Source organism: Equus asinus, chromosome 2 (genome assembly GCF_041296235.1).
Source record: "Equus asinus isolate D_3611 breed Donkey chromosome 2, EquAss-T2T_v2, whole genome shotgun sequence".
NCBI lineage: Eukaryota > Metazoa > Chordata > Mammalia > Perissodactyla > Equidae > Equus > Equus asinus.
Genome location: NC_091791.1, coordinates 111,765,942 through 111,787,357, shown reverse-complemented (window position 1 = coordinate 111,787,357; position 21,416 = coordinate 111,765,942). Strand labels below are relative to the sequence as shown.

The 21,416-nt window shown below is 35.0% G+C and overlaps 1 protein-coding gene across 14 annotated transcripts in view; it reads right to left on the bottom strand.

The window, feature by feature from the left end:
* Positions 1–21,416, bottom strand: part of MEF2A (myocyte enhancer factor 2A) — a 164,302-nt gene that overhangs the window by 51,748 nt on the left and 91,138 nt on the right. For 13 of the 14 annotated variants that reach the window (XM_070496329.1, XM_070496344.1, XM_070496349.1 and 10 more), the window contains one exon: positions 11,328–11,531. In XM_070496329.1, the coding sequence (XP_070352430.1) occupies positions 11,328–11,531 (204 nt within the window). Of the gene's footprint in view, positions 1–11,327; positions 11,532–21,416 lie in introns of those variants that run through there. The other variant, XM_070496368.1, reaches the window with a different exon arrangement.

Sequence of the window (21,416 nt, the reverse complement as noted above, 5' to 3'; positions counted from 1 at the left end):
TAGTATGAAAACACTTTATGCAGGTTACTGAAAACTCTGAAAATTTTTACTATAATTATGAATAATAATCACAATGGAATTCATACCTATTCAATCCTATATCCATATATATTAACATTACCAGTGAAGAGAACTACATGAAACAAAAACCAATGGAATCTATGAGAACAACTTTCTTTACATCCCAAAAGAAACTAGAATAATACAACTTCCCTCCTCTGAATAATTTTCTTTCATATAGCAGCCATTTATTCAGATGAACATAAACTGATTAATGCTATCTTTAGAAAAGGAAACAAAAAAAAAACTTCTATGGTTAAAAAAATACAGTCTGCTCTACTATGAGGTATTTAGAAATGCAAATTCACTCATATGAAACTGGTAAGTAGGGAATGATGTCAGTGTAATAAAGAAGTCACTCTGGTTCACTGGTGATTTTTCCCAGGCAAGATGAGCCAGAAAAGTGGGAATACAATTATAACCTTTAGCAGGAAAGAAGAAAGTCCTCCTGACAGCATGAGCACTTATCTGGATTATAGGAAAACTTTAAATGAGGGCTTCAGAGGAGTACTCCCAGCCTTGCTGCAGGTTGTACTATTTCCCATGCCTACTTCAACAGCAACTCCCCCTTCCCCCCCAGCACTCACTGCTACACTGCCATCTGCGCTGTCCTAAGACCAACTATCTCCAACATCTCCAACCTAATTAAGTGCTGCCAGCATTTCTATTCAAGTAATTTTGTGCATTTCTAATATCCACTGTGGTAGCCACTAGCTACACTAAGATGACTCACTGAGCAGTTCAAGCTATCTTCTCAATTACCATTTATTTTTTATTTTGTGTTGGTGCTCAGAACCAACACAAACTAAAAAACCAGGTTTTGCAGTTTGTGAGAATTTTCAGGAATGCATAAACTGCATTATAATGAAAACACCTGTACTTTTCTCTTTTTAAGTCTCTTTACTTCTCTAAGGGCTGGAAGTAATATACACTGGGAGTAGATGTGGAAGATGGGGAGATACAAAATAAAGGCATTGTTTCCAGTGTTACAGGGTGAAGAGAAGCACATCACCTTCATTCTTGAGCTTTATTTCCACTTAACGTGCTTTAGTTTTTGTCCTCATCAGCTTTGGGTAACATCTGATGGAATTTCAAGAGTATCATAAATGAGTTAACACTGAAGTAAGCAACACCACTTTCAGTTCAATTCTATAAGTCATTATTAAGCTGTGTGCTGGATCTTTGGGAATCTATTGGGAAGAATACTAACGCTATTTAGCAAAGACTTTGCCCAAGGATCCACAGTTTTTCTGAGACAGACCCAAGGTCTTCAAGAGAACATTATTTAAGCTTTGGGTTGTCATTATGTACTGGTATGACCTTGCACAAGCCCTTTACTTTCTTTGGACTCCAGCTTCCTTAATCAATTAAATGAAGCATAGAACTAGATCAGGGTTTCCAAACCTTTTTATAACACATAAACTCCTTTTCATAATAATATTGGTCATTTAGTCATTTTTGCATGATAAATAATAAAGTGACTTTAGGTAAAATATTTTAATCTAAACTGTTAAAGATCATAAAGATTATTCATAAAATATGTGATCATATTTACATTATGATCAAATTCTAAACATTTCCTTTTCTACAAATGATTCACTCAAATTTTTACAGATCAATTAAGAAAAGCACGGTGTCAATATGTCATATTCTTTAGAACACAGTCTAATCTTCCTTCCCCAATTAAACCAAGTGGAACAGGCATTCTTCCTATAAATCTCAACATTACTAAAAACTTACAATTAAGAGAAAACTTAGTCTATTTTTAAAAGCTATAAACTTCTTTTAAAATGCTGATTATCCAACAGATTAGTATTCTCATAATAATTATTTAACTACCTAAACTTTTAAACACCTCTAACAGCTGTCCAACACCCATAGGACAATGCCAAATGTCACAGCCTGTTATTCAAGAAGCTCCATCAACTATATTCAGTCTGTCTCTTCCTTACCTTTATTCCTCTCCTATACAACTTTCTATTCTACAGAAATTTCGTGTATGATGTGTATTTTTTAATGTATATTCAGTTTTCCTAGCACCATTTATTAAAAATACCTTCCGTTTCTCATTGAGCTACCTTCGTACTTTTGTCAAACATCGATTAACCTTATACATATGGGTTTATTTCTGAGCTCTCTAGTCTGTTCCAGTGATCTCCATGTCTATCCCTATGCAAATACCAAACTTTCTGGATTACTGCAGCTTTAAAGTACATCTCAGAGATGGAATATCTAGTGAGAATAAGCCCATCAGTGCTTTTCATCCTCTCTCTACCACCATGATTAATATATAGTGGGTCTGGGCGTGGAGGCGTTTGATCTAAACCAGTACAATCAAAATTAATTTTAGGACAAATGCTGGGAATTCTGGTGCACAATTTATCTCTGATGCTTTATATTGGTGCTTAACAATATGGTAACCACTAGCCATATGTGGTTACTTAACTTAAAATTAATTAAAATTAAAAATTAAGTTCCTTAGTTGCACTAGTCATATTTCAAGTGCTCAACAGCTACACATGGCTAATGGCTATCATATTGGACAGCACAGATTTAGGACATTTCCATCATCACATAAAGTTCTACTGGAGAGTACTGCTTTAGAGGATGCTGTATGCAGATGGAGGGCCTGGAGTTGCCACTGTCAAGATGAAGAAGCCATCATCAGGACAAAGCTGATGCGTGAGGGAAGGCAGAAACCTGAAGCCCACTTCAACAGAGCCTACTCTCTACCACACTGTTGGATTTTTTCGTTATGTGATGTAACACCCCTATTTTAAAGACCAGTTTCCACCAGGTCTTCCTTCTGTTGCTTGCAATCAGAAACAACCTAATGAATTGTTTGCAAAATGCTACTGCATACCTTATTTCAACCGATCCTCAAAACCTACAAGGTTTAGAATTTAATATCACTCTCTCTTCCTATTAAACATTGAGCTTAGTATTTGGTACTGTAAGCATTCAATAAATAACCGATTAATATAGCCTAAAAGTGCTAATTATATAATACTAGAAATTTACTTTGAATTACTAATAAGGGAAATATCCTATAATAGGATTTGAGAGTGATAATAAAACCTTCACAAAATGCCTAAATATGCACCTAAACCCTTATTTTCTACTGTCCTACAGAACATAACTGATAGATTTTTTTTACACCCCAAAGTAATAGAACAATTTTTTAAACCTCAATTCAACTATACAAATGTGGAAAATAGCAATGAGAATATTTTAATTATATAGTATTATGAGATAATTCTACATGAACACTGGTAGCATAAAAAAGCAAGCTGAGTTTTTAAATTCCTGTACAAATACTGGCTACTATTTCTAAGTTCTTTTTGCAGAACATAAACGTTTTTGAGGTTCTCAAGATGGATTCTGGAAGTAGCTCAAGCCCAGAAATTACCAGAAAATACCAAACCGGTTATACGAAAAGAAAATTTCTATACAAACAAAGCATGACAGAAAAATATTCTCCATTTGATTCCCTAGGTAAATTCCAATATGAATAACCAAGCTTTGCTTTATTCTCTAAGACTCAAGCATGTAGCGTATTCACCAAGTTTTAAAAAATCCCTAACATTTTAAAAACAGTATTAAAAGTTTACCTTTTGGTGTTTTACTGCTGATGAGTTAAAATAAGAATTACAAGAAATATCCTTTGAGTAAAGAAATACAATCACATATGAATGCACCTACACATACATTCTTCATAGAATATCCTTAGGATACAGAAATATCAAAGCACACATTAAAAGTTGTGAATCAACCCAAACAAAAACCTAAAAAACTGTAAGCTATGTTTACTTTTCCAAAATATAAGAGGTTCATACTACTAGTTTGAATTGTTTACAGGTACAACACTGATTATATAATTGTAAATTAAAAAGCAGAGTTATGACTAATCTATGCCAAGAAGATACTTCTTTTCCTTTAGACTCTAGATCCCTATACAGAGTTTCTCTTGGAACTGAGTTACAAAAATAACTTCAAAATAAATATGGAAACTATACAGCTATCTCCTTAATTTTAAACTATGTGTCTGAATAACCAGGTTTAAAAAAACTGCATGTCTGCATTAGCAACCTTTTATATAAGAGAACTGAAATATCACTTAGACTCTATATATCTCACATTAACGGGCAAATACAGAACATTGTTACATATGGTAAGTACCCTGCATCTTTTGCTCTAAATAAACTTCTAACTCTAATAGTAGTATAATATTCATATGTTGAATGATGAATATTTGGTGGGAAACATCAAAATCTTGGAATTCTAAGTGTCTTGAATCCAATCTGAAGTGTAGCCAAAAAAGGACTTCTCTAGTAAGATAATAAAATAGCCAACACATCACCTCGTTAAGAAAACAGCAGTTACCACTGTATTCCCAGTGTCTAGCACAATGACCTGTACTTGGTAGGAAAAGTACCAGTGCAATAAAAAAAATGGAGAAATAAGGCATTACATTCAATATTTTTACCCTTTTCCTCTTTCCTTTTAACTTCTTTCAAAAAAATTTACAATTCAATCCTAACACAATTTATAGCTTGAGAAGTGCAAGACAGTTAGTAAAACCCATCCAGTTATTCTATTAAGCTCTTTCAATAGCTACCCAAACCTTCAGGAGAAAGTCAAGGGCCTTATACACTTCTCAGGTCTTTGCTATTTCCACTCTTCACTATACTACAGCTTTATTTAGCTGATTTTAACTCATACAGTAATTGTGCAATGTCTGATTTCCTAATTTCCACATACACTGCCCCCTGACCTAGAACACCTTTTTTCTACCCCTTTTCCCTCTTAAACCCTATCCTTTAAAGGACTCAGGTGATGGTGTCACCTCTAGAGGAAGTTTTCTCTGACCACTCTCCCAATCCTCTGTACCCTCCTTCTCTCACTGGTCAAAAATTTGGCCAAGGTATCCAAGAATTCCCAGAAAAAAAAGAACAATTTATCTGATCATAAGTACTAAAACACTCCTCTGTGACACATATGGACATAAAAAGGGCACACAGGTATTTGTCAATAACACAAGAATGCATTACAGAAATGTGAGCTATATTATAAAGTGATAAATATTACCCTTTTCCCCCATAAACTCCTGTTTATATATCAACAACATCAGTCTCTGATGGAGAAAAATCTGACCTCAAGAAAACAAAAATCACATATTGAGATACATAGTTCCTTATAAAAAGCACATAAATGAAAACTAATAATTGTATGATAAATAATAATATTCAAATACATAGCAAAATAAAAATAGTAAAACTGATATTGCAAGAGCTACGGTGATTGCTGTTTGAGGTGATGGTGCAGGACATGTGAGAAGAGGAGGAGGGCCATGAGGATTGCATGCCTCACCCTGTGAATCACCATCCTGCTGCTTCAGGCTCTGTTAGGAATAAAAGAGCAGGGCAGGGGGCTGGAGATGGAGGGAAGCTTTGTCTTGTCTTCAGATGTCTCATTATTTTTTCCCTTTCCCTGCTGCTCCACTGCAACCCTGTAAAACATTAGGCAAGCCTCTTAAACACTCCCTGTCTGTTCCATTCCTCTTCTGCAACATGGGGAGAAAAAAACTGACTGGCTCAAAAAGGCTCCCTGAGGACATTATAATACTGTCAGAAAACCTAAGCATAATCATGCCTCTAGTTCTATAAGGTCAGCACTAGATAATCTCAGGAGACAAAAGTCACTTATCTTCCTTTCTTGCTCAGCTGAGGAACTGGAGTCCATCTTTCACACATCCCCACCAGACCCCCCCCCCCAAATACATTCAAAGAAACACTTATAACCAAATAGAATTTAACTGAAAAGTAACCTATTAGAAATGTGTTCCCTAGCTTGTAATTCACACCAAATATCGGCATACTATTTTGAACTGCTTTTTAGAATAGGTCTTAAAAGTTACAATTTGTGCTTGCTCACTGCTTAAAATTATTTCTGAGGATATTCTTGGGGATAAAAATATTTTAAAAGCTGGATAACCACTGCCAAGACATTGTATGTTAACTTGAGGCTTTTAGACTCACTGCACTTAGGATGAGTTAATTCAAGTTAACATAAAATGGCTTAAGCCTCATCTCAAGTTTCTAATTCAGTAGTCTGAGGTGAGGCCCAAGAACTTAGATTTCTACAAGTTCTCTGGTGATGCTGATGCTGTGGTCACGATACCACACTTGGAGAACCACTGATTTTAAATACTGTACTCCTGGCATGATCACTTTTACTACCAGGTATTTTTATTTAATAATTGATAGATAACTGCATACAATTGGCATCTTATATTGATTCCCTATGCTCTTTTCTTTAAGTTATCTCCAAATTCCTTTGCAATTTGAAAGTAGGCAAAGACTACTGAGACTTAAAAAAGATTTTCTCTTCCTTCAGAATTCAAATTATCATCATCTTACTTCATTTACCACTGTGCCTCAATTTCCTCAACTGTGAAATAAGGACAATAAGAGAGATTCGATAATATAATATAAACAAAAGCCTTTGGAAGAGTACCAAGTCACATTAAGTACTTGATAAATATTATCTATTATTCTTACTGCAATTAACCTCACTAATTTTCTGTTCATTATTAAGGAAAACTTATTCATGTTTTCTGTATGTTATATATTACTCCCATATGTATAAAATCCTATCTATTTATGGTGAAATGTCCAGAGCTGCAATGGGTTCAGTAAACTGGGGAGCAAAGGGAAGGGATCATGTCAAAGACCCAGGTTCTAATCCCAGTTCTGCCACTAAATTGCTACATGACTCTGGGAAAGTCATTTAACCCCAGTCTCAATTTCTATTTCTGAAAAAGCTTACCTTGGATATGAAGATCAAATGAGATAATGCAAGTGGAATTTTTTTTTAAGTACTGTAGTATTCCTGTGATGAAGAAAATCTCTATTTGGGAACAGTTCACAAGATATTAACAAGAGAGAGAAACAGCCATGGCCCCTACACTTAGATCCTTAAATGACAGCACAACCATCTGAATCACCTCATAAGATATTTACTGAATGTTTTCCAATGCCACTAAGTCATAGCTATTGTCAAAATATTATGAGCAAGAATATTTAATATTTCAAATATTCCTGCAAGTGAAAGGAAAAAGTGAAAACAAAAGTAATCTCAGGTATTTGTTATGAAGCAGCTGCTAAAATCCTCACTTCATGCCTTTAGCATAACTTTTATTTTGATACAGAACTCTTTTATTGGCTCTAGGCTTTTATTTAGTTTAAATTTAATGTATACACACACGTATGAATAATGATGACTAACTGAATTTTGCATAATACAGTTCACAAGTCTTTAAACTTTTATTTACTAAAAAGAAATTTAGAGGGTTCTAACATTTTCTTTGTACATTTCAACTAAATTACCACTATTTGTAGGACCAAACAAAAGTCTGCCACCTATTTTTCTATCAATGCTCAACAACATGAAAAGATACAATGTAAATGTTTGATGACATTCTTTGCATAATGTTTCCTAATGCAATTCAGGAAATAAAGTAGTAAAACTCAGTTTTTGTAAGGAATTTATTCCTGAAAAGTAGTGTATAAACACTTTCAAATAAGATGTCAATTTTTTTTCCTTTGGTGAGGACGATTGTCCCTGGGCTAACATCTGTGCCAATCTTCCTGTATTTTGTATGTGGGATGCCACCACAGCATAGCTTGAAGAGCGCTGTGTAGGTCTGCGCTTGGGATCCAAACCCATGAACCCTGGGCTGCTGAAGCAGAGTGCGCAAACTTAACCACTATGCCACTGGGCCAGCCCCAAGACGTCATTTTAAACACAGCAGTGGTACTCTCCATTTCAAAGAAATCCAGTTATGAATCTCTGTTTATAAAGTTTACCTTAATGACAACCTTCTAATTTACTAATGTGTAAGTTTCCATTTTCATATATTTAGCTTTCTCAAATCCTACAAGACACTGCAGACCTTATAATACCTAAATGCAACTTAAAATATGTAAATGCTGTTGATTAAAACAAACAAGGCTATACAGCAATAATTTTTTATCAACTGCAATTAAAATGTTAAAATTGATTACAATTTTAAGAAACTAGTTTTAAAAAATATAGGTAATATGAAAATGGTGAGCAAAGATAGAATACCATTCTGCAGATGGATTTCTAATACCTGTGGTTAAAAATTGAAAGGTAAATAAATGTGAGCACCATGTCTTCCCTTTTGTTTATCATCACAATATTCTCATACCAACTACTTTTAATATATTATATTTATTCTATAGTGTTCCCAGAAAACATACTAGATCTAATTCTACAGGCATAATACACGCACATCCTTACACTGCAGACTTTATAGGTGTGGTTAACAGCACAGGGCACCCATCCTTCTTCTCTTCACAGTACACAGTACACAGCCCCAAAAGGGTTTGTGTGTAGGACACCAGAGAACAGAAATACATCTACAGAACACTCCATTTTAACATATTCAAGACTCCGTCAAAGGGTATTCTAGTAATATAGGGGCAAGTAAAATCCTGCTGATTTTAAAGACTAACAATACAACAGGAAATAGGTGAATTCAGGTTAGAGACCTTATGGAAGTTGTTCACAGAGTTTTCAGTTAGTTTCACTGTTGCTCATATTGTAGAAGGAAATACTCTAAGGTAGATCACATATAGCTGTTTATGCCTCCATTTACTGCTGATATACTCAGCCACATGAGATGGCTAGAGTCCATAACATCACACCAACTTGTTAGAAGTTTATGGATATAAAAGTAAAAAATACTTACAATGGTATTCTAAAAACATCCTTAAATGAGATATTGGTAAGGGACTTAGAAAGTGGCCCATAGGAAGTTCTATATAAGTATTCGTCATTACTCTTGTTCTGTAAACTTAGTCTGGTTGACAACAATCTTTGTAGCTGCATTCGTATAGCCATAACTACCAATGATAAAAACAACTCAGATAGGTATGCACTACTAGTGAGGATGCAGCTGCATCACCTTTATATGTGGAAGAAAGAATATCTTACAGGCGTAACCATCATTGTCTTATAATGAAACTTACCTCAGTAAGACATTAACAAACAGGAAAGGTGAACTAAGCCTTATAATTTTTCCTACCACAACAAATTAATCCCTTATAATCCAATGTATCTTCTACCCATTACGTATTTACATAATTCAAAACTTCATAAAGAACTATCAGTAAGATTCATGTTTGCTTATATCAAAGAAATGCAATTAAAAAGAAAACATCAAAATCCAAATTGACAATTAAGCTGCAAAAGTTTTCCTTCATATTGAAGCAGACTGTAATACAGGAGACTGCTAAGAAATGTTTGGGATTTACTCTCTCACACTGTGATTGCTGACCACAACAGAGATGAAGACTGAGGTAGTCTGAAAATTCTGTGAGGATTAAATTAGACTATATTCTTCATATTCTCTAAGGAAGTACGTTTTAGGCTGTGTGAAGTACCCTCGACTTCCTGGGGCCAAGAACCACAACTGCTGCAATGAAAGAGCAGAGTGGTCAGGGTTAAGGAGGTGGTTGCCTTCTATAATGAAACCAGCTTGAACATCTGTTTGTTGACATTATTAGAGTCAACTCTATTTCTTTGTTTCACTTAAGGCAGTGGAGCTTTTGATAAGACATAGATGTTTTTAAAATAAGATGTTTTAAACTAAACACAACAGGGATACTCTCCATTTCAAGGAAATCCAGTTACAAAGTCTCCTATAAACCTTACCCAAAGGATGATCTCCTAATTTACAAAATTACAATTCAAAACGCATTTTGATATATTACAGGGAAAGAGTCCACTAAATAGCTCATGTTGCATATAAGTGATAAGATATAACCATAAATGCTAAATGATATCAAATAATTTACAATTGATATAGACAAAACTGTGTTAAGGGGTTTGGCTAAAGATGTATCATGTAGTTTAACTGGAGTGATCAAGGAAAGCAAAATCAAAAGCTTTACACACATTTCAGGGGGCGGTTCACCAGAGTGAGCCACTTAAACAAAACCATGGACAAATCAGGCCACAGAGATGAGTCATAACTTTAATTATGCTATATTTTTACTTCTCATTTCAAACAACTGATTAATTGCTTAAAAGGGTAAGAGGAGTGTTTTTTTAATACAAGCAGCAGAATTTTTTTGCAGTTAACAAATTAAATCAAATTACTATCCAAAAAGGAATGGCAAAGGCAGAGAAATATAGGGGAAATTTAAAATGCATTTACAGAACTATAACATAATCTGTGCAGGCAAATAAATTAGATTCCTATACAATAAGATAGTTAAAGTATCTTTCTCTATCTTAATTTCAGTTATTCGAATAAGATCTAGATTGGGAGTCCACTTCTTCTTTTAGTTAGTTTTGCATCATTTCAGATGGCTTCAGTACTTTCATCAAGGAAATTCCTAATTTACTGAACTACTTTTCTAATATTACAAAGCAGCCGAAGTATATTATCTTGTCAAGTAGTGAAAAAAAAAATCTGTTTTGAATAAAAATGAAACAAAAACTCCAAATACAAACAAAAAAGACAAAAGTAAATATGAAGCTAATTTAAAATACTATTAGAAATATACCTGGTAGGTAATCTTTTATAAGAAGATTTTGCAGCAGAAAGAATTAAAGGGGAAAGTATATTGGTTCTCCTTTTTGAAGGTTTTGTTTTAAAATACTATCTCTGAATAAACGGAAATCACTCTAAAAAATTCCTTTCTTTATTTTCACTTGGATTGGCAGACTAGAAGAGATATTGAAGGGCAATAGACAAACAGAAGAGAAAATCAGGATGTCTTCCCTCCACAACTAAAGCACTATTAACAAAATAAAAATATTATTTACATCATTTTCTTCTATTTCATTAGTGTTTAAAGTTGTGCGTTGCCCTGGCATAATGAAATGATTAAGACATATTAAAACTATAACTTCATACTGTCTAAAGTGATATAGTTTCTTACCAATATTAATTTAGAAACTCATACAAAATAAGTAATCACAGATGAAATATTATACTTGTGGATATGGTACAACAGCCTAATGTACTTCATCTCAACGAATAGGATATGTTTACAATGTAAATGGGTCATCACATAGCAATAATTAGATCCTTCTAAGAAATGACTCAGAGAAAAGATATATCTATAACTGATTTATCTTTTGGATGCAAAAAGCAATCTGACAGTTAAAGTTATTAAATGGGACATTTCATTATTATCTGCAATTCAGGCATTACTAGATATATGTGTTACCTCAACAATATCCGAGTTGGTTCTGCTTTCATGAGGTTCATTATATTCCGTATACTTGAGAAGAACTTTGTCCATATCAGTGCTGGCATACTGAAACAGTTTGTTAGAGCTGTTGAAAATGATGAGTGCTATTTCACAGTCACAGAGCACACTAAGTTCATAGGCTTTCTTCATTAATCCAAACTTTCTCTTTGTAAAAGTGACCTAGACAATCAAAGAAAAAAAAAGTGCATTTTTATTGAAAGCATTAGTAGCACTTGAATATAGGCTATATGAACATGAGCTATCTTTTAATACTGAGATTTCAAAAATGGAAAAGCTTCCCAGCCTCATGCTCCACATGAGCCTCTTCCTCCCCCATTTGCCACAGGACTACAATCCTACAAACATCTTCTATCTCCGAGAGCTCTGATAGAGCAGTCTCCTGAGAAGGTATTCCTTTATCCTTGGCTGCCACTCCACTGCAGAAGGCCAAGAACCAGAGAGGGAAACAGTTGACTAGTGGCCCCTTATCATCCGGCTTAAAATTGCTACAGTCAGAAACCCCAAGTCCCACCTCAAGCAATCCATCATCACTCAGACTTTAACTCTAGACAACTAAGTACATCCACTAATCTAATTCATACCTTTCCTCCCTCTCAAGCCGCCCTTCTATTGCACCCACAGAAATTCACAGTGTAGGATCAGCAATTTCCCCAATGTCCTCAAATTCTTTGATTATTTCTTTCTCTGGCTGAAACCTGTCATCCAAAGTCCTCTCAAATAGGGACCAATATGTTTTTGTTTTTAAATATTACATCCCCTAAACTCAAGGGCCTAGACGATATGTCCTTTTTGCTCCCTATTCTCTCTTCCAAATTATTTTTCATTCCTTCTCCTTCAAAAGCCCCAGATATTCTGAAGCTCTTGCCATGAAATTTATACCACCAATAACCCTCCTTGTGGTGGACACCAAGTAACTCCCTGATCACCTCTCCCTCATGCACGATAAGTATCACCTGACTACTTCTCTTTCTAGACCCACTCTCATCTTTGGTGACTTCAGCATCTGTGTAAAACATCATTGCAAATACCTTGGCCTCTCAGTTTCTTTATCTCCCAACCTCCAAATGATCAACCTCCTCATGTCAAGCACCCACTCCTACTTTCATATGTTTAACTCTGCCACCATCAATAGTTGCACCACCTCCAAAATCTCAATTTAATGCATTCCACTTTGTCTCCTATCCAGCTCTTCTATTTTATATTATCTCTCCAGAAATTCTTTAACCTTTATCAAATCCTCTAATCCATTTACCTCACCACTTTGTTACAATCTATTCTCATGTCCTTTTTTCCCTCTTTAGATTCCATGGTCCATCATATTTTCACTCCCTTGCAAACGCACAGTAACTCCTTTACCCTTCTCTCATTAACATACTTGCCTGGCAAAGCCCCAACCAGGCACTGACCCCCTATACATATACCCAATTATCCCTTATCTTTATCCAAGTAGCTGACAATTCCTGGGAACACGAATACATACACATACATACATACACACACACACATGCACACACACCCCGGTGTTTGTAAATTGATGATCATAAATCTTAACTAATGCTCAATGTTGCCTGACAATCATAACTTGGCTTATTTGCCTCACTAGCCCATTCTCCAAGTCAACTATTTCCCACTTTCTCTCCCTCAAATCCGCTCTCCACTGATAATTGTGCCTCAAACCATTGAGAAAATAGAAATAGGCAGGAACTATCTCAATTCCCATCACAAAATCTATCAGTCCAAACGCTTCATCTGTACTTTTCCACACTCTCCCTTCACTGCTGTTATTACTGACATTTCTGTTCCTATTCCTTTCCACATGCTTCGCTCTCTTCCCCTATCATGGTTTCTTTCCTCCTTACTAGATAAAAGATCCTAAGTATATAAACATGCTCTAGAATCTCCTTTGACTCCACATTGCCCTCCAGTTACCATCCCTTCTCTTTGCTCTACTTCAGAGTAAAATATTTGAAAGAAACGTCTATTGTTGTTGTCTCCAATTTCTCACCACCTACTCTCTCCTCAACCTACTGCAATTAGACTTCCATTCCCCATATTCCACTAAGACTTGTCAATATCATCATCCGTTTGTGTGATTAAAGTCAACGGTCACTTTTTTGTTCTTATCTTACTATATATCTCAGCAGCATTTGACAAAGTTGACCATATTTTCATTCTTCCAACACTTTCTTTTCCAGGTGTTTATGACACAACATTATCCTGGTTTTCCTCCTATTTCAATGACTGCTTCCTCTCAGCCTTTAGAGCTATATCTTCTTCCTCTGCTCAACCTCTATTTATTGAAGTGCCCATGAGCTTTAGATACGGACTCCCTTCCCCTCTTTACCCTCACAGTCCTTACCAGGTGACTGCATCCAGCTTCATGATTTTAAAACCAACAAATATGCTCTTTCCACAGTCTTCTCCATTTCAGCAAATGGCACTACCATCCACTCAAACAAAACCAAAAAAATCCAAGAGTTGTCCTTGATCCCTCTTAGCCCAATAACCTACGCTACCCAATCAATAAGCAAACTGTGTGTCAACTGTACCTCTAAAACATAACCTAGTTTATCTATTTCTATCTACACCACTACCACCCTAGGCTACGTTATATCATCTCTCATATATATTAGTTACATCTTATTGGATTTCTTGCTTCACTTCGTACCCTACTGTGGTATATTTGCCATATATCTGCCAGAGTGATATTTTTGAAACATAAATCAAAATGTATAAGTGGGAGTTTAGAGTTTTTCTTTTCTGTTTTTTAAAGATTGGCACCTGAGCTAACATCTGTTGCCAATCTTCTTTTCTTCTTCTTCTTCTCTCCAAAGCCCCCCAGTACATAGTTGTATATTCTAGCTGTAGGTCCTTCTAGCTGTGCTATGTGGGACATCGCCTCAGTATGGCCTGATGAACGGTGCCATGTCTGCGCCCAGGATCTAAACCGGCGAAACCCTGGGCCGCCAAAGTGGAGCACATGAACTTAATAACTTGGCCAGGGGGCCAGCCCTAGAGTTTCTCATTGCACTGAAAGTAATATCCAAACTCATTAAGCAAACAAAATGAATGATCTGGTCTCAATCTCTCTATCTGACCTTATTTCTCATCATCTTCTCTTACACCCATTAAGCTGCACTGGCATGCGTGCATGCATGCATTGCATGCATGTGTGTGTGTTTTCCTCAACCGCTAGCTACTTTCCACCTTAGGAACTTTGCTATTTTGCCTTTCTGTGGAACAGCCCTCACATCACATCTTACTAATGATTTTTTCCCTCATCTTTTAAAAATAAATCTCATTATTTAATCTTTTTAAAAAGTCCTTATACTGTAAATAAACAAATACATAATTGTATATAAACGCATAGATGGAATATAATGTTTTTTGCTTGCCTCCATTCTTTTCCTTGCACCAACATAAACCCCTCAACCATGTTTTCAACTTAGTATTTTTTCATTCCACATTTTTGTACAAGATCATATACTCATATATACATATAAGGTATTTTGTCAGCATTTTACAAAACTAGGACTCTATCAGTACTCTTCATTTTGTTTTTCTCATTCAACCACACCTCATGGATATGTCTCTAAGTCAAATGGTATATAGTTCTAAGGTACTCTTTCAAATAATTTCATAATTTTTTCAAATAAATGTTACTACTCTTTTGCTAGTATGGTAGGTATAAAATAAAAATCTCATTTCTCTAATATGCACTTTCCTAACCCATAGAGATTAGACATCTTTTTCTATTTGTTGTCATTTGAGATTTGCTTTCTCTAAACTGACTACCTTTTAATCATTTTCCTACTTAGTAATCTGTTTTTTACTTGCCTAAGTAAGAGTTCCTTGTACAGATATCGACCACATTTACAAATATGTTCCCAAATTTCTCATTTATATACTTAGTTCACATATCATTTGTCATTAAAAAGTTCTAAATTTTTTATTATTGATCACAATACTGTTTTTCAAAATTCTGGCATTGTAGTATACTATTATAAGAATATAATGAACATAAGAATACCATTATTAAAATACACTTTTAAAACACTGAAATCAAAATCATTTATGTCTTGAGATGCACCTAGATGTACTTCCTGCATTAAAATTTTGAATTTAGCAAAGGTGCAGTCAGTGAGAAAATGTTTTTCCACACTTTTAGTACTGAAGAAGAGGAAGAAAATGACAATCAAAAAATGGAAGCATTTATTGCAAGAAAAATTTTTAATCTATTCAAAGACTTTCAAAATAAGTGAGTTATGAACAAGACAGTACTAAAATTGAGACAGGCAGTGCTGCTTCAGAACATCCATTAAGCATGACTGAAGAAAATTCTCTGAAACAAAACCATAGTTCACTATCAGTAAAAAAAAAAAAAAGAAAAAGAGTACAGAACCTATTGTTCTTTCCAAAAATACTTCTTTGAAAATATTTCTTCAAAGTTATCAATCAGAAGGAGCTAAAGATGAAGGAAGGGGTTAGTGGAGGAAGAGACTTAGCTTATAACAATTTCCTCTCTATTCCTCCAGCCTTCTCCAACTAGAGTAAGGCCAAAAAGAGGTTTTTTTGCAACTAGAAACATCTGCACAAAAATACACTTACACTTTAGTGATGACACCAAAGACATAACATTGAAAACTTCAATCTTAGTATTTCACTTTCAAGCTTTATAAATTAAATCTTTTTCATTTTTTCTATTGTGCTTAGTCTTTTTTTCTTTCTTTCTTTTTTTCTTTTTTTGGTGAGGAAGATTCGCCCTGAGCTAACATCCATGACAATCCCTCTCCATTTCTTTTTGGTATGTGGGACACCTCCACAGTGTGGCTGGTGAATGGAGTGCACCTGGAATCAAACCCATGAACCCAGGCTGCCAAAGTGGAGCACATGGAACTTTAACCACTCAGCCATGGGGCTAGGCCCTGTGCTTAGTCTATTTTTAAACACTGATATATTGCTAACAATTTATTCCAGAATTACAATGTAAAATTAACTATATATTCCTATATATTCATTTTTGTCATCTTTTTAACTTTTTATTTTGAAATAATTACAAACTTGCAGACAAATTTCAAAAAGTAGTACAAAACTTTCCATATATCCTTCAACCGAATTCCCCAACTGCTAACATTTCACCATGTTTGCATTCTCTAAATAAACACACATAAACAATTTTTTTCTGAATCCTTTGGACTAAGCTGTAGATTAAAAGGTCCCTTAAGTACTTTTTAAAAAACAAGGACAAAGATAATTATCAAAAACAACACGGATATAGCACTATCATCTAATCTACAAACCTTATTCAAATTTCTCAACTGTCCCACTAATTTCTTCACAGGAAAAAAAAAGTTTGGTTATTTTTCCCCCTAGTGCAGGATCCAATACAAGGTTAGATGTTGCATTTAACTGCATCCTATTTAATCTGAAACAATTCTTCTCTCTGTCTTTCAGGACCTTGGCATTTTTGCAGAATACAGGCCACTTATATTGTAGTACGTCTCTCAATTTGGCTTTCTCTGATGTCTTTGATTATATTCAGATTGTGCATTTTGGGCAGAAATAGCTTAGAATTGATATTGTATCCACAATAGACCACATGAAAATTCACACGTCTATTTGTCCCATAACTAGTATTGTTAACTTGGTTAAGGTAGTATCTGCCAGTTTCTTCCCTGCAGTTACTATTTTCCCTTGTAATTAATAAGTATCTTGTGAAGATTTCTATGTAAACATCCTATTGTCTCATCAAACTGTCGAATGGAGATTTTCTAATTCCATTATATTTTCTATCTACATTTACTAGTTGGCATTTTACTGTGAGACAGTTTTCCTTTTCCTCTATTCATTCATTCATTCATTCATGTCAACACCAACTCATGGGTTCTTACATTATTCTATGAGCTATAATCCATTAGTATCTTTATTTTGATGTTCAAATTGTCTTTGATTTCATCAGCGAGAGACTAATTGGTTCCTGGGTCTATTTGACATGTTCCCAATATTCTTCGAACTTGCTGGCACAGTGAGATGTTCCAGGATCATTCTATTCTTTCCCTGACCCCAGCCCTAGAATCAGCCATTTCACCAGGGAGCCATGATTCCTTTTGATAGAGAACTGTATTTAGAAACCAAGATCTGGATGGTAAGTTACTTGGGTGTCAGGGTTTCAAGGCCCTCTCAACAGACAAGAGCTAGGAAATGTGTGTGTACACATACACACCTGCCCTTCAATATCTATTTCTATTTTTATCAAAATGCATTAAAATCTGTGATACTTCCAAATCCAATTCTATGCCGTAGGGTTTATTCTAGCCTTCCCCATTTCCATAGTCGTTAATCTCTTCTCTGAAAGTAAGAAACCCAGCTCCCATTACCCACAATACATTTACTTATTTGCTCAGTCTTAGAATATACTTTAAGTAGTTTTTAAATAGCTAACCCACACTATGAAAAACAAACCTACCAACTAAAGACAAAAGAAAGTTCTTCTGTCTATAGTCCAAAGGACTGGGTCGAGATAAATGCATACATAATTTTGTTAGATATTGTCAAATACCACTCCCTCAAATGGTTATACAAATTTGTATTCTCATCTGCAATGTATACAAGTGTCCACTTCTTCACAGCCTTGCTAACACTTTCATTAATAAAAATGTCTAGGGCTACGAATTTCTTCTGATTTCTATATTAAATGCATTTCATAAATATTGATGTGTACTATTGTCACTATTATTTTTTAGAAATTTTGTAATTTCAGTCTGTATTTCCCCTTTTACCCAAAAGTTATTAGACTGACATAAAACTTGTCAAAAAAGAAATTCCCAGGTAGGATTGGCCTTTAAAACAAAACTAAACTAATTTCTAGCTTTACTACATGGTAATCAGCATGCATTTGTAATATTTCTTCTTTATTGAGTTTACTGATGTATCTTTGGTTAATGTATGATCAATTTTGGTAAATGTTCTGTATGCATTTATATACTTTTTTCTGAGTGTAGTGTTCAACACATAAACTTTAGGTTTATCTTCACGATTATGCTGTTTAGATCTGGTACATCTTCAATTATTTTTTGTCCATTTGATCTATCTCATACTAAGAACAGTGTGTTTAAGTATCTTATTATTAGTTTGTTTCTATTTGTTTCTTTGCATCTCTTTCAGTTTTTGCTTGATGAAGGCAGTATTTAGTATGATATTCCTAATTCTTACATCTTCAAGGTGAATTACAGCTTTTAGCACTAAAAAGTATCTTTCTTTGTCCCATTTAGTGCTTTTTGTCTTCAATCCTACATTGTCTAATATCAGTATTGCAACTCCCGTGTTCTTACTGTTTCCATATGTCTAATATCCCTTTTCACATCCCTTTTTAGTCTTTCTGATCATTTCACTTTAGGTGTGTCTCTTTTTGCCTATAGTTGGGCCTTGTGAACTACACTGAAAATGTTTTTGTTTTTTTAATAAATGAGTTAATCCCATTCAAATTTATTGATATGACTGATAATGCTTAGAGATTTCATTTTAATATTTAATACACATATTATGTATATTGCCTTTTTTCTCTAAGCAATATTTTCTTCGCTTTTTTAATTTTTAATTTTTTTTTTTTGTATTTAGGAAGATTAGCATTTTTGTTTTAGTGGTCACCTTTGTAGTTACAGATTTTTTAAATGCCCTGGATCTCCTGATTTCACGTCTAACCTTTCACTATTTGGTCTATCAATTCTTAATGATCTTAACTCCTGCCTATTGCCTAAACAATAACCAGTGTGCTTACTCTACTTTCCTCTTTCCCTCTCCTTTCTCCCACCATGTTTCAGTTGCATTATTTCTACTTTGTCAAAACAAGTGAAATAATATACAGTGATACTTCGTTTTATTGCACTTCACAGATACTGCGTTTTTTAACAAGACCCTCCACCAGCCAAAAGATTATGACTTGCCAAAGGCTTAGATGATGGTTAGCATTTTTTAGCAATAAGTATTTTTTAATTAAAGTATGTACTTTTTTTTTAGACATAATGCTATTGCACACTTAATAGACTACAGTAAAATGTAAACATGACTTTTATATGCACTGGGAAACCAAAAAATTCAAGTGACTCGCTTTATTGTGATATTTGCTTTACTGTGGTAGCCTGGAACCAAACTCATAATATCTCCAAGGTATGCCTGTATAACAAGTAATGTATAACATATTACTGTTCCACCCTTCTCCCCATCATTGCTTTAAGCTTAAAGGTATAATTAAGTACATTAAATGTTGGCCATGAATCTTCTTGCTTTAGTTTCCTCAGCCATCTCTCAGTTGTATGAAGTTCATCCTGAGGTAATTGCACAGTGGCTCATAAGTACAGAATTCCCTGAGCTCTGGTATGTTTAAAACTTGTTTTTATACCCTTTATATTTGAAAACAGCTTGACTACCAACAAAATCCTCGCTTCACACTTTTTTCTTGCATTTTTTGAAACTGCTGCAATATTTATTGTTGCCTTGCTTTATATCTTGTTTTTGTAAAATCTGATGCCAGTCTAATTCTCTTGCACTTAGGAATTTGTTGTTGCTTTATACCTGGAAGCCCTGAGAATTTTTTACCTTAAAATCTAATAGTTTCAGTAGGATATGTATTAAAGTTGATCTCTCCAGGTCCAGTTATTCTTGGTATCTTATCTTCCCTTATTAATGAACACTTTCCTTCGATTATGGTTTTAAATATTAGTTCTGGTTCTATGGTCTTCTTTTTCTTCTTCAGGGACTGTAATTATACATAACTTTGATCTTCTTTAACTATCTCACTTTTCAACCATCTTCTCTCTAACCCTTTGAAATTACCTACTTCATTTTCATTCACTGAACAAATTGAATATTACCATCTCTTTTTAGATTCCTCAGAGAATTGAGGTCACAGGGCAACTACTGCCCCTCAAATTGGAGGCAGACAGGGAGATATTGAGAATCATAAATTACTGGACCCAAAAGCAGAAACCTTCACAGGAACCAGTATCAAGTAGGAAAACCTGAACTCTAATTGGTGAAATGCTGGAAGCTCAGTGTGGACAAGGATAAAAGTTAAAAACTCCAGAGGGCAGGGCCCAGTCTTGGGGGAGGAGGCTACACTTTTATGAGTTTTGCCTCCAGGACCCTATCAGGCTCTCACAATAAAAATCAGAGAAAAATCCCCTTGTGCTTTAAGCAGGGAGAGGGAAAAAAGTAGCCATTTTGAAATATGCCAGAGCATTCTGTTCTTTACAAACTATTTTACCACAGCCTAACTGATAGGGGTTTTATCAGAACCTAACTGACCTGGGGAAAGGGAAATACCCAATTCTAGTTCCCTCCAGAATTTAATGTAAGCAAAGCGAAATACTCAGCTCTAACCCCCTCCAGCCATCCTGTCCCACCTAAAGATGGGGGGTTGGGAACTGAAAGGCATTTATAAAGTTCACAGTCCACAGGCACAGGTGCAATAAAAGATTGAGATCGAATCATAGGCCTATATAACACCTCCCCTCTCCCCACACCTCACCACTACATTATTAAAGACCTATTTACTGCAGTTCATTTTCCCCAGTTCATCATGTCTGGCTTTCAACAAAAAATTACAAGGCATAATAAAGGCAAAAATACAGTTTGAAGAGACACAGCAAGCACCAGCAGTAGAGTCAGCTATGTCAGTGATGTTGGTATTATCAGACTGGGAATTTAAAACAACTGTGATTAACATGCTAAGGGCTGTAATGGAAAAAGTAGATAGCATGCAAGAATAGGTGGGTAATGTAGGGAAAAAGATGGGAATTCTAAGAAAGAATTTTTTTTAAATGCTGGCAATCAAAAACACTGTAATAGAGGGGGCCAGCCAAATGGTGCAGTGGTTAAGTTCGTGTACTCCACTTTGGCGGTAAGGGGTTCATGGGTTTGGACCCTGGGCAGGACCTATGCACTGCTCATCAAGCTATGCTGTGGCAGCGTCCCACATATAAAATAGAGGAAGACTGGCACAGATGTCAGCTCAAGGACAATCTTCCTCAAGCAAAAAGAGGAAGA